The sequence below is a fragment of the Lynx canadensis genome, chromosome E1 (genome assembly GCF_007474595.2).
Source record: "Lynx canadensis isolate LIC74 chromosome E1, mLynCan4.pri.v2, whole genome shotgun sequence".
Lineage (NCBI taxonomy): Eukaryota > Metazoa > Chordata > Mammalia > Carnivora > Felidae > Lynx > Lynx canadensis.
Window position 1 is genome coordinate 45,404,642 of NC_044316.2, and position 12,951 is coordinate 45,417,592.

Consider the following 12,951-nt stretch of genomic DNA (forward strand, 5'->3'; position numbering starts at 1 on the left):
CACGCTATTTGTTTGAAGTTTTTCCTTATATTGAATTGAAAATCTGCCTTCTCTCACATTACCCAGTGACTCTGGTACTGCTCTCTTGAGCAACACAGATGTACAGATAACATCTTTCATCTGACAATTTTTCAACTATTTGAAACCATTTATCATGTTTACTTTTTGTTCTTTCCATTGTAATATACATACCTTGAATTTTAATTTTTTCAAGCCAATTAGTCTATTAAACTAGTTCATGCTAAAAACTAAAAACAAGCAACACACAAACAAAAACAAGTAGGTGATGAGTTAACCCAAAAGAAAGATCCCTGTGGGGAGATCTTCAGACAAGGCAGATGGAGTTTCCCTATGTGACGATGCCCTTCCTCCTATCTTGCCTGTAGAAATTTTACCCACCTTTGAAGCCAAGCTCGAGCACCATTTTTTCCCATATACATTGGGTGGTGCCCTTAAGCCATGTAGCCAAGCCCTGCCACCTTCTGACTCATGTTCCGTCTAGTGTGTCTTGTTAAGTGCCTTTGCCTCTGTTCCCGCTCCATCTTATTCCTTGTCTTGCTACTGCAGTCCCACAGTTAGGCAAACCAGATTGCAACCCCTAAGGAATGGGTAGTGGGGGAGCAAAGGCAATCAGTTCTTTCAAGGAGCTTGGTGGTGAAAGAAAATCAGAGATGGGTTAGTGGTTTATAGGAGAGGTAGACTGTAAGCTAGAGATCTGAGCATGCTCACCAGGAAGGGAGGCGCAAAGTCAGGTGAAAAGAGTGCTGAGGGTGGTGCCAAAGGAACCGTGGGGAAGCCGACTCCTGTGGCAGATGAAGCGAGGAGTGCAGGTAGAGGGTGCAGAATGCTTTGGCCAGGGGAAGGAGAGAAGGAAAAGTTCAGGCAGAGGAGGAGAGAAGTGTTGAAAGGTGAGGTGACTGGAGGGAGCCATGGCAGCAGTGGGGTAGAGAGCTGTGCACAGTGCAGACCTCCGGTCCCCCCTGTCCTGGTGCAGTTGGAAGGGCGGGGCCTGGGATCACACAAGTCAGCTCCCTTCACTTCCACAGGGCTCTTCTCCTTGCCAGAAATTCTTCTGTGATGCTAGATGAGACCAGAAACTGTTTAGTAGTGGTGGCAACTTCAGAATAAAATGGGAATTTTGAAAGTTGAAACACATTAGGATGTCCTCCGGGTCTCATGGGATGAAATGTTCTGCACAGCCTGGTCCAGTGTGAGCACACTAAGAAATACTGGTTAAGATTTCCCACTGAAGAAGAAAAAAAGATTCAATTCCTCCCCCAATCTCATCTGCCCAGCAAGAGACAGCAGAGTTTAGAGAAAATAGTTGATGTCCAAAACAGCTATCTCTTTGTACTTGGAATGACCTGCACATTAACACTGACCCCAAACCCTAGAACTCCCTGCAGAGGCAACTTCCTGACTGCATCAGCTTCCTGACAGGAATCTCCTATGAGAACGGGTAGAATCTGAGAGCCAGTCTTTCAGCTTTGGGTGAGAGTTTTGCTCGGACTCTGCACTATGGGTTAAGGACCTAGCAGAGAGCTGGCATGGCCCGGGAGGAGCACAGACGGCCAGCAGCTTAAAGCCCTGGCTTTCTCCTTATGTGTAGAGCACCATCATGCAAAGCAGTGGGCCACTCTGGACACAGGCCTCCTACTCTGCTTTGTTGCTTCAGCTGTTGCTGCTGGGGCCCCTTGGCACAAATGGCCTCATGAGAATAGAACAAGATTGGGCTGGAATGCCAGGGAAGGGCATCCCAGAGAGCCTGCTGTCCCTGCCATGCCTGCTTTCCAAGGCCTGAGTTGAGTGGTCTTGCTTGCATAGTGTTGTGATTTGTGCTGTCTAGCTCACTGCTGTCTCTGCTGGTAAATGTGGGCGCATCAGTGAGTCTTGCAGTCCAGTGTCCTGTCCTGTTCAGGTCCCTGTCTTACTTGGTCTCGACTGCTGTTGTAGCCCCCAATTTCTGAATTGAAGATAAAAACAAAACTGAAAATGCTCTGGAGCAGTTCTGCCAACTCCTGGTTTTTCCATTTGCTTCCTCTGATAGCCATTGGTTTGGGGAGACTTCCCTTTCCTGCCCCAAGCTGTGGGCCTGTGCACAATAGCCCCTGGCCCATTGCCCATCAGATAATAAGGCTGGCTCTCTGCAGGCAGCAATGTGTATTGGAAAAAGTGAAAGTCTCTGGCTGGAAATAAAAGCTCAGAAAACCTTTGCTATTTTCCCCCAGCCCCTCCTGGGTCTGTAGTGCTGGCCTTGTGAGCCAGTCCCATCCTACCTGGAAAACCAGGGGAGAGTTCAGTGGCAGCTGGTGAAGAAGAGAATGGATGTTGCATTCTTGGATATTCTATCCCAGGGAGGCTTCACCTAGACACTCCATGTAACAGACTGGGGCAGTTCATCCTGTCTGGGGATAGTTTAGATCCCTGTCTGGGGATTTCATCAATAAGTGGGTTTTTCTTTTTCTCTCATCAGTCCCTTACAAGAGACATTTTTTGTTCATTCTAGGTCAGATGTGTAATACCTTTTTACCCCAGCACGTATTGCTCAGGGTTCAGGTGCACAGAGTAGAATCCACTCTAACTAGTTTCAGGAAGAATAGATTCAGTGCACATCTTGGCTTACAGGGTGGAGAGAGAGAGAGAAACAGACACCACAGAGCTACTCCCTTTTCTGTAATCTGGAAGCTACCAGATTCAGAAGCACAGTGCCCCTCTGCTCTGCTTCACACCACATACATAGAGGATGCCTGCGTCTGTGTCTTGACATCGGAAAAACTGGAGACCAGGTGTGGGGCCTCTGGTAACACTGCAGCAGGAAAACCGCGGCTCCCATGACTGTGTCCAGGAGCGGTAGGAATAGCAGGAAGCCATCTCAATCTCACACAAGTGCATCTGATTGGCTGGACCCCAGGGGGTCTTAGATGTAATAGCTTTTAGCTGATTAACTTCGAAAGTGCAGGAAGGCATACCTGAAGCGTGGAATGGATCTTGAGTCTAACCCATTTTATCGGCCACATACAGTGAAGGAAACGAATGGAATTCTGCTGAGCTCCTACCTTGTACCAGCCTCTGCAACAGACATTTGGTCCGACCTGGTCCTGTGTCTGCTCCTCTCAAGGGCACATCCTGGCCTCTGTTGTAAAAGATCTTGTTTCTGTGCTCTAGGCTCCCAGAACCCCGGACGAAGCTCACCTCCCCCTGGCTATGTGCCTGAGCGGCAGCAGCGCATTGCCCGGCAGGGGTCCTATACCAGCATCAACAGCGAGGGGGAGTTCATCCCAGAGACCAGTGAGCAGTGTGTGAGTATGGGGTCCGGGATATGCCTTGGAGTGTGTCAGACCAAGGCTATAAAGGGGCTTCTCAGTGGTCGCTAAGAGCGACTAAGAGCACTCTGAGCTCTTAGAAATCACCTTCGGTTCCTTGCCATTTGGCTCTCTCACAATATGGCAGCTTCTTCAGGGCCAGAAGGAGAATCTCTTGCTCCAGTTTGTGGATCATAAAATGTAACATGAAGATGGAGTCATCAAATGTAACATAATCACAGGAATGAACATGTCACCCTCTTTGCCATAGTCTGTTGACTAGAAGCAAGTTACAAGTTCTCCCCTTATTTAAGGGAAGGGGTTTATACAAGGCTGTGACTCATTGTGGGGGTCACTCTAGGGTACGTCCTCCTGAACAGCTTACCCATTTCAATGGCTAACTTTTTAACTAGTGGCTCGCTTGATGAAAATGACATTTTAGCTTAGTGAATTCAGCGAGAGCGAGATCTCTGGCTTCGTTCTGAAGTCTTGTCACAGAGCTTTGCTTTGATTGCGTAAGAGAAGGATCTGCACTTATAAATGTTTAGGAGTTGGTCTGGGAAAGGGGGATTTCTTAAGAGTAAAGTGTCCAGTAGAAGGACCAGCACCATCACGTGAGGGATTTTACAAAAAAACTGATCCTTGTGACTTTTCTTTCCCCTAAAACTGATTCTTACAACTTTTCTTTCCCCATGATAGCTAATCTCTGAAAGCGTTATCCAAACTATACAGGCTGTGAGAAGCCCTTTACACTGCTTCTTCTCTCTTCTGTTAACTCTTGCTTTCCAGATAAAATTATGTTTATGGAGTGCTTTTAGATAAGGATTCCCTTCTTAGGTATTTTACTGACTATTCTTTCTGTTTTCTTTAACCAGAGCACTTCTGGACATTGGCTGTGTTAGAGGTGACTTGGGTGTAAAATCTCAGATTGCAAATGAGTTTATTGCCTTTGGTCTTGATCCCTCCCCGTGGCCCTATATTCTGGTCCTTTTACTTCTTTGTTTTACCTGGCTAGCCCTAGAAGGTGTGGGAGTATTAGACTCCTAGAGAGGACAGACTTTTAGAAAGAGGCCAAAGAAGGAATGCATAGGTCCTTCCCTGGTGCCCCGGCCTCTTTAGCTAAAGTGAATTGTTCCTGGTAACGGACCATTCAAGATAAATCCACTTAACGGAGACCAAAACATGTATGTAGTGAAAGAATATTCAATTGGGCCTTTCTGGAAAAGTGAAACTAAGATAAGTTTATTTTGTTGTTTAATCAGATTAAGGAGATAGTTGCATCTATTTGCTAATTTTTAGAATGAACAAAAGCATGATTCAGGTAAAATTTTTTGGCTTAATTTTTATATCAAAAATTTTGCTAACACAATGTAACTTCCTTGACTTCCTCTTTGATTTCTTCAGCATTGTCATAAAGATTGTCCTTTTTGGGGGCTCCAGGGCATCTCAGTAGGTTAAACGTCCAACTTTGGCTCAGGTCATGATCTCACGGTTTGTGAGTTGGAGCCCTGCATTGAGCTCTTTGCTGTCAGTACAGAGCCCACCTCAGATCCTCTGTGTCCCTCTCTCTGTGCCTCTCCCCTCCTTGCTCTCTCTCTCAAAAATAAATAAACATTTTTTTTAATGTTTATTTTTGAGAAAGAGAGAGACAGAGTGAGTGAGGCAGGGGCAGAGAGTGAAGGAGACACAGAATCCGAAGCAGGCTGCAGGCTCTGAGCTGTCAGCACAGAGCCCAATGCGGGACTCGAATCCACGAACCGTGAGATCATGACCTGAGCTGAAGCTGGACACTCAACCAACTGAGCCACCCAGGCACCCCTCAAAAATAAGTAAACGTTAAAAAAAAATTATCCTTTTTTACAGAAGACTTCGCAGGATTCAGTGAATTTTCCAAAGGCCCCTTTTGAACCTTTGGTATTCCTGCTTCATCATACCTGCCATGTTATTGTACTTGCACATTCTTCTTCTGTTAACTGGTCTCTCTTTGAAATTATGGGCAAGATGGACCCTAGCATTAAATAGGAAGAGATAATTTGAGTTGGAAACTAATTTTATGAAAGTTGTTAGTGAATTTTCATAAGTCTCATTTCTGCTTCTCTATGTAATTTTTAACTTTGTCTCTCAGATAATGAATACACTGATAGGGAATACCCCCTTAGGCTAAATGAAGGGAGTTTAGTTGGAGAAAAAACTAATCTGAAGGCTTTTTATTACTGCATTCGACCAAGGGCCAGAGAAACACTTTAACTTACATAGTAGGTACTTATTGCTTGTATATGAGAACCAGGAACTAGGAAATTTTTCATCTGTATCAGCTGTACAATAACTAGTTTCATGACTTTAAACAATTCTCCTAACCTTCTAGACCTGCAGTGATTTGTCTGTGAAATGAGGACAATACTTGTCTTTATAAATTTTAAATTATGGAGTGTAAACAGAAGCATTACAGTCCCACCCAGATGCACTGGAAGCCTCTGCAGGGTAGTACCAGCTCCATCGCCAGGCTCCCAATGTTCACGAGCCAACAAAATGCCAACAGGAGAAGTAGCATCTCTGCTTTGCTCTCCTGGCAGAGCTCCTTGGGATGCTGGCCAGGCACTTTTCTCACTCCTGGAAACTTGCCTTTCAAACTATGGGGGAGAATGGTACCTTCCTAATTATTCTTCCCACTGCACAGGCAGAGAAAGGGCACTTTCATATTTTGACAAAAAGCACCATTTGCTGGACTTGGCTGGGCCGTAAAGCCCTGAGTCACCTGGCTGGGATTGGGTTTTATTGTATGACTTGCCTTGCAGATGTTGGATCCTCTGAGCAGTGCTGAAAATTCCTTGTCAGGAAGCTGCCAATCCTTGGACAGGTCAGCCGACAGGTACGGGACTGTGGCTGCTCTGGGGGTTAGTGCGTAGGCATTTTTGGGACTGGTGGGCTGAGGAAATAGAGTTAGCTAGTATGTCTCTGATCTAGACACTGGTCTGCAGACCCATGGTTAAAGCATCATGCTTCTGGGAAAGAAATCTCTTTCTGGGATTCCTAGCCATCTCCTTAATTTTTCAAATACCGTGAAGAATGTTATGTTTGTATAGTTTGATGAATGTAATAGAACCTTATGATAGCAATTCACATGTATTAAATGCTTGCTCTGTTATTCTGAGTGCTTGACATGTTCTGAGGTTCTGTATAATATACACGCTGCTCTTGTGCTCTTGGCCTCATTGCTGTGATCTGGCCTGACAAGCAGTGAAGTTCAATGTTTTGGGGACAAAATTGAATTGTTACCTGTGGGTTTACCTTATTTTTTTCCTCCAAGTGTTTCTGGCGGAATAAGACACTGGGCTATAAAAACCAGAAAACAAATATCCAGACTGCCTAGCTTACCATGCTGCTTGGTGTGGAATTTTGTTCACACACTTGGAGAGGGAACAAGTGCTATCTTTTACATACCAAATGGTTCTGTGGAGCTGATTCACCCATCGGCAGGGGTATGTTTAGAGTTGGCTTTAGCACTTATCCAGCCAGCCTCTCACCTTGACCTTGTTATTTCCAATAGCACATTTGATCATGTCTGGCTGGGCTTAGGGCTGTGGTCAGAGGCTTTGGAGCAGGTTTGAGATGTTTTTTGTTTTTTTTTTTTTTCCCCTGTGTGTAACTGATTAATTGTTCATATGGGTACTGACCTTGTGACTATGGCCAGATCTGTATTATGTCTTTCCTAACAGATCTGAAAACTGATGAGCAGTGTCATAGAATTCAGTCATAGTTACTTGCTAGTATCCAGCTCATAGCCTTGTCAGGGGCTTGCTCTTCAGCCAGAGTAGCAAGAAGGCCCAGGCAAAAGTGCCAGGAGTTACTTCCACAAACCGTAGGCTCTGCCAGGACAGGGACCAACTCTGGCTTTGGGTTATCTCCTAAGTTTTGTGGCTGAGCAGGGGTGGGGAGTGGGGTGGGCAGTGGGACAAGACTACAGAAAATCTAGTAGTTGTGAAGTAGGGGGCGGCCCCTGTGTCATTGCCTTGACCGTTTCTGACCTGTGGCTCTCTCAAAAGGCACTTACATGTAAGGGAGAAGACCCTTCAGGTGAATGCTAGGAAAGATAGCTAAATGTACCCACTTGGTTCTTGGGTTTTTCCTCTGTCCCTTCAATACTTTGTTTTCTTTTGCTTGGGAGTGAAACCCAGTGACCTGGACTTACTCCCTTGAGGCCCAGCCTAAAGCATAGGGCTTTCCTCTCCTCCTCTTTATGGGATCTGGAGCCATATAGAGCCCAGCTCCACCAAGTAGAAGTCCAATAGCTTGGGACAAGTCCCTTAACCTCTCTATTCCTCAGTTTCTCCATCTCTAAAATGGGATGGTGGTGATTAGTCTGAAAGGAAGATGCTTGGTGTTGTTGCTATTTTTATTATTGCCCTGGACAAGGGAGTTTTTTCAACTCTTCCCCTGTTACCAAGGTGGGAGGAATGGGCAAGAAGGGAAAGTGTTGTGCTGCCAAGGTGGAATTTGGGAGGCCTGGAGGGGTTTATTATTCAAGGTTCTGTCAGATTTGGGCCTCAGACTAATGAAGAGAAAGTAGTAGAAGGCTGAACTCAGAAGAGGGCCGTTTCTCTCAAACTCTGCTTCCTTCCCAAACTGTGAGAACAAGACTCCACACCAAACAGCTAAGCAGTTTGGATATCTTGTTTTCTGGGTTTCCTATCCCATGTAATGATGCGGGAGGGAGTTAGAAAAGGGAGTCCATCTGGATATCCTGCCTTCTGCCCTAGTGGGCAGCCTTTTGAAGTACACTGAGCCGATGTCCACGTCGTGATTTCGTTTTGTTTTTTCCAGCCCATCCTTCCGGAAATCGAGGATGTCCCGAGCCCAGAGCTTCCCCGACAACAGACAGGAGTTCTCTGGTGAGTTCCCCAGAGTCTGGATGAGTACTACAGGGCTTCCGGGTGGGGCTGCAGGCATTCTACTCTTGCTAGCTGAGTTGGGAAGCCAGGACTGTACTTTAGTTCTCCTCGGGCCTGCTGTCCTGAGGTCTCAGGTGACATAGGGGCTTAAATGGCTTACTCACATTGATCTACCCAGAAACCAGCGATTCCTCTATCTTATTCAGAGCGGGAAACTCAGCTGTATGACAAAGGGGTCAAAGGTGGAACCTACCCCCGGCGCTACCACGTATCTGTGCACCACAAGGACTACAATGAGGGTGAGTGCACCTCCACCCTGCCCCCTGCTGGCTCTCTCAGAACGGACTCAGGTAGAGCTTTGCCACACAAAAGCACTGCCAGGGGTTGGGCCTAGGCACCCCAGACCCCATGTTTCTTTCCTTTATTCCTGAGAAAGTGTGCCCAGACTTGAGGCACTAGAGACTGAGGGGAGATGGGGGAAAGGACGGCATTTGGAAACCAAGATGCTGGCACTGGGAACACTGTCCTTTGTCTGAGCGTGCTCCATGACACCAGCTCTCCAGCGCCCTCTTCTGCCCCATGGCAGCAGACAGAATGGAGCTTCCACAAAGGTTTGATTTGGGATTACCATCCCAGGGAAGACAGACTTCAGCAGTGGATTGGCCTTGTGAGTGATGTGGCACCCGAGGGCCAGCCCCGTGCCTTCCCTTTGGCCAGGGCTTCCTGAGCCATCTGTGGCTGCCTTCTAATTCCTGCTTTTGTCCTGATTCTCAGGGTGCTTGTGACATGAACCATTCTGGCTTGAGTTAGGTGAAAGGGCAAATGGTGAGGGTGAATGATGTGACGCACAATTAGCCTGGTGGGCAGGGGTCTGACTTGCTCTTCTCTGGCCCCTGCACTCCTTCAGGCAGAAGAACATTTCCCCGAATACGGCGTCATCAAGGCAACCTCTTTACACTGGTGCCATCCAGCCGTTCCCTGAGCACAAATGGCGAGAACATGGGTTTGGCAGTGCAGTACCTGGACCCCAGAGGGCGCCTGCGGAGCGCGGACAGCGAGAATGCCCTCTCTGTGCAGGAGAGGAACGTGCCTACCAAGTGTGAGGAGTGGGCCCTGGCTAGGAGGAGACTGCCCAGGGGGTGCTCAGACAAGCGGCAGGGCAGGAGACCGGTGGTCCACCGGGCTCGTTCAGCTCAGCAGCAAGCTGCTCTGGCCCATCCTCACCACACTGAAAGAGCCTGTGGGTCAGCAGCAGATCCCTCAGTCCACTGCTGTGCAACAAGCCACTTCCCCTCTCTGGTCTCTAGTTTGACCATGTTTAACCAGAAGAGCAGTGTTCTCGGTCCTTGCCGTATTAAGATATTTAGGGGGACGCCTGGGTAGCTCAGTCAGTTAAGCATCTGACTCTTGGTTTCAGCTCAGGTCATTATCTCACAGTTCATGAGTTCGAGCCCTGCATCAGGCTCTGTGCTGATGGTGCGGAGCCTGCTTGGGATTGATTCTCTCTTTCCCTCTCTCTCTGCCCCCCTAAATAAAATAAATAAACTTAAAAAAATATTTAGGGACTTAGGAAATAAAGATATTTGATCAATGCAGAGGAGCATTTAACCATGACGTTAGCTAATCATCTGCTTCTCAGGACTTGGGCCTAATGGTCCAACTGATTGGGGCACTGGGCCTGCTCCAGGTGGGTGGGGATGCTGGGCTGAGAACTAGAGGGAGTCTTGAGCCAGAGGTGCCATCACAAAGCCTCTGGAAACCAAGGCAACATCTCAGTAAACAATGTGCCCAAGCTAATGCTCTTTCCTTCCATTCTCCTGTAGCTCCTAGTGCCCCCATCAATTGGCGCCGTGGGAAGCTCCTGGGCCAGGGTGCCTTCGGCAGGGTCTATTTGTGCTATGACGTGGACACAGGACGTGAACTTGCTTCCAAACAGGTCCAGTTTGACCCAGACAGCCCTGAGACAAGCAAGGTACTGCCTTCCGCATGGTCTGGCTTATAGTCCCCCACCCCCTCCCCAATAAAAATGCCTGTCTTGTTGCATAAGCTAATTGCTCGAGATGCTGCAGGATCTTTCCCCCATTATTCTTCTTCCCAAGTTCCCTTGCTCTCCACTCTGGCCATGGCTATGGGGCAAAGGGACTGTGGTCCAAAGAGCATCAAACCCTACAGGGGAGGGATTAGGTATGAGGAACTAATTTGATGCCAAAGTACCAAACCACCCAAACCGAGAGGCAGTGGCCAGTCCTGGCCACCCTCACCAGATGCACAGTCTCTCTCAGCCCTCAGTCCAGGAAGGAGCTTATCTTTGGAGTTCAACTGTGATTGTGGCCTGTACTCCAGTCTGAGTGGACAGATAGAGCAGTTACCGTAACTAAGCACCACAGCCCATTCTCCCACCCCACTGCCTGCCCTCTTCCAGCATGGGAATGCTACCGTCCCATGGGCTACCCAGCGTTGTGTCCAAGGGCCAAACAGTTGGGAGAGACTCCCTTGCTCCAGCTGAAGTTCCCGAGGCAGACAGACCCCTCTAAAGTCACTTACTAGGGAAGTTGAGCTGATCCCACATGGGCAGAGCCAGGACCCTGGAAGCCAAGGTGACCACTGAGCCCCTCCCACAGGAGGTGAGTGCCCTGGAGTGTGAGATCCAGCTGCTGAAGAACCTGCAGCACGAGCGCATAGTTCAGTACTATGGCTGCCTGCGGGACCGCGCCGAGAAGACTCTGACCATCTTCATGGAGTACATGCCAGGGGTATGTGCTCCTTGGTGCATGTGGGACACACACAAAGGAGGGCCAGACTTGGGCCGTGGGCTCCGGGGGAGGGGCCCCTTGGACATGCTTCTGATCACTTGAGATACCGGAGGCTCAGGGAAGAAGGTGAGGTGATACTCAAAAGTCAGGGGGGGTCCTCCATCTGGCCACAATGACGGTGTGAGATGTGAAGTGTCCCAGGTCACCCTGACCCGAAGCTTACAGGGTGATTGCACCGTCCAGTAAGTACTGCCTGTAGCTGGTGCAGAGGGCCTTCCCTTCTGGATGCGGGTCACACGTTGCTTGACGGAAGGGCTGCCTCATATTGTTCTCCAAGCAAAGCCTGGTGCGTTGCTCATGGTGGGTGGCTAAATCGCTCCTGCTACAATGCTGGGGGCTGGAAATAGCCTTGCCGCTTCCTACCCCTTCCTGAGCTGACTCCCTCTGACTCCTGTGGCTGTAGGGCTCAGTGAAAGACCAATTGAAGGCCTACGGAGCTCTGACAGAGAGTGTGACTCGCAAGTATACCCGGCAGATCCTGGAGGGCATGTCCTACCTGCATAGCAACATGATCGTTCACCGAGACATCAAGGGTGAGCAGGCACAAGCTGTGGGGTCCCCAAGACCTGACCACTTAAGAATTCTGGATTTTCTGAAAAGTGGGACCTTAATTGCTTCTTTGGGGGATTGGTGCAGATTGGTTGAGCACTTTGGGAAAATACTTGTTGGGTGTTGTGCAGTTGTTGGCCCTGGTGATGATCATTTCATGCTGTAGGGCTGAGCCAATAGCGTGTTTCTATTCATGTCCAATTCATGGTAGAGTCCATCCTCTTCAGCAGCCCTGTGACCTGGGAAGGCGGAGGGAAAGGGTGGATGGTAGAAAATGCCCAGAGGGTGGCAGCCTCTGTTCTTTCATGCCTTAGGAGCCAACATCCTCCGAGACTCTGCTGGGAACGTGAAGCTGGGGGACTTTGGGGCCAGCAAGCGCCTGCAGACCATCTGCATGTCGGGCACAGGCATGCGCTCGGTCACGGGCACACCCTACTGGATGAGCCCTGAGGTGATCAGCGGTGAGGGCTACGGAAGAAAGGCAGACGTGTGGTGAGTGCCGGGGACGTGCTGGGATGGCATATCTGTGTCTGGTCTGTAGTGACTCCAACCTAGAAATGAGCTCATTTGAAATGTTTCAGTGTGGTGGGAGGAAGAGGAGGCTCCCCTCCTGGCAGCTGGGTCATATGCAGGGAAGTGGGTGCCTGCAGCAGCCCGTAGGGCAAATGCGTTGCGTTTTAACCCCAGATAGCACCGGTTTGTTATTGCTGGGAACTTAGGCCACAGAAAACATCCCTAAAGGAAGTAGCACCCATTCTGAAGGCCTGGGTCAGTCTCTAAATATTAGCAAGCTTCTTCCTTTCCTAGCATTCAGATGGCTTGCATTTGCTCGCCCTAACTTTATGTCCATCCTCTGAAAGGGCCTGGAGGTCGTGAGAGCATCTCTTCCCCTCACAATGTCATTGTGGTAGGCTGAGTATGGTTCCCTGAAGGTGCCCACGTACTGACCCCATAACCTGTAAATGTCTCCTTACGTGGCAGAGGGCCTTTGCAGATAGGATTAATTTAAGACTTTTGTGATGGAGAGATTATCCTGGATTATCCAGGTGGGCTCAGAATAATTGCAAAGGTCCTTACAAAAGAGAGGCAGCAGGCCAGAGTAGGTAGCAAGTGATGTGACAGTGGAAGCAAGAAGCTGGAAGGGGACATGAACCAAAGAGTGCTGGCAGCCTCTCCAGGCAGAGCCTCCGAAAGGAGCCATCCCTGCTGACATGTTCACCTTAGCCCATGGAGACTAGTTCTACTAGACTTCTGGTCTCCAGAATAAATTTGTGTTCTTATGCCACCGGGCTCATAGTAATTTGTTACAGCAGCAGTAGGAGACTAATACGGTTATCTCAGAGCTCTTTCTGTCCATGCCTAAGGGATCTCTTCCCCAATCTCAAGACCCCCCTGCGT

General features: G+C 48.7%; 1 protein-coding gene across 2 annotated transcripts in view; it reads left to right on the top strand.

The window, feature by feature from the left end:
- MAP3K3 (mitogen-activated protein kinase kinase kinase 3) overlaps positions 1-12,951 on the top strand; it is a 61,953-nt gene that overhangs the window by 44,095 nt on the left and 4,907 nt on the right. For both annotated transcript variants that reach the window (XM_030295862.1, XM_030295863.1), the window contains 9 exons: positions 3,166-3,299; positions 6,098-6,171; positions 8,124-8,191; positions 8,398-8,490; positions 9,099-9,290; positions 10,015-10,163; positions 10,813-10,944; positions 11,408-11,537; positions 11,868-12,045. In XM_030295862.1, coding sequence (XP_030151722.1) covers positions 3,166-3,299; positions 6,098-6,171; positions 8,124-8,191; positions 8,398-8,490; positions 9,099-9,290; positions 10,015-10,163; positions 10,813-10,944; positions 11,408-11,537; positions 11,868-12,045 — 1,150 coding nt within the window. The remainder of the gene's footprint in view (positions 1-3,165; positions 3,300-6,097; positions 6,172-8,123; positions 8,192-8,397; positions 8,491-9,098; positions 9,291-10,014; positions 10,164-10,812; positions 10,945-11,407; positions 11,538-11,867; positions 12,046-12,951) is intronic.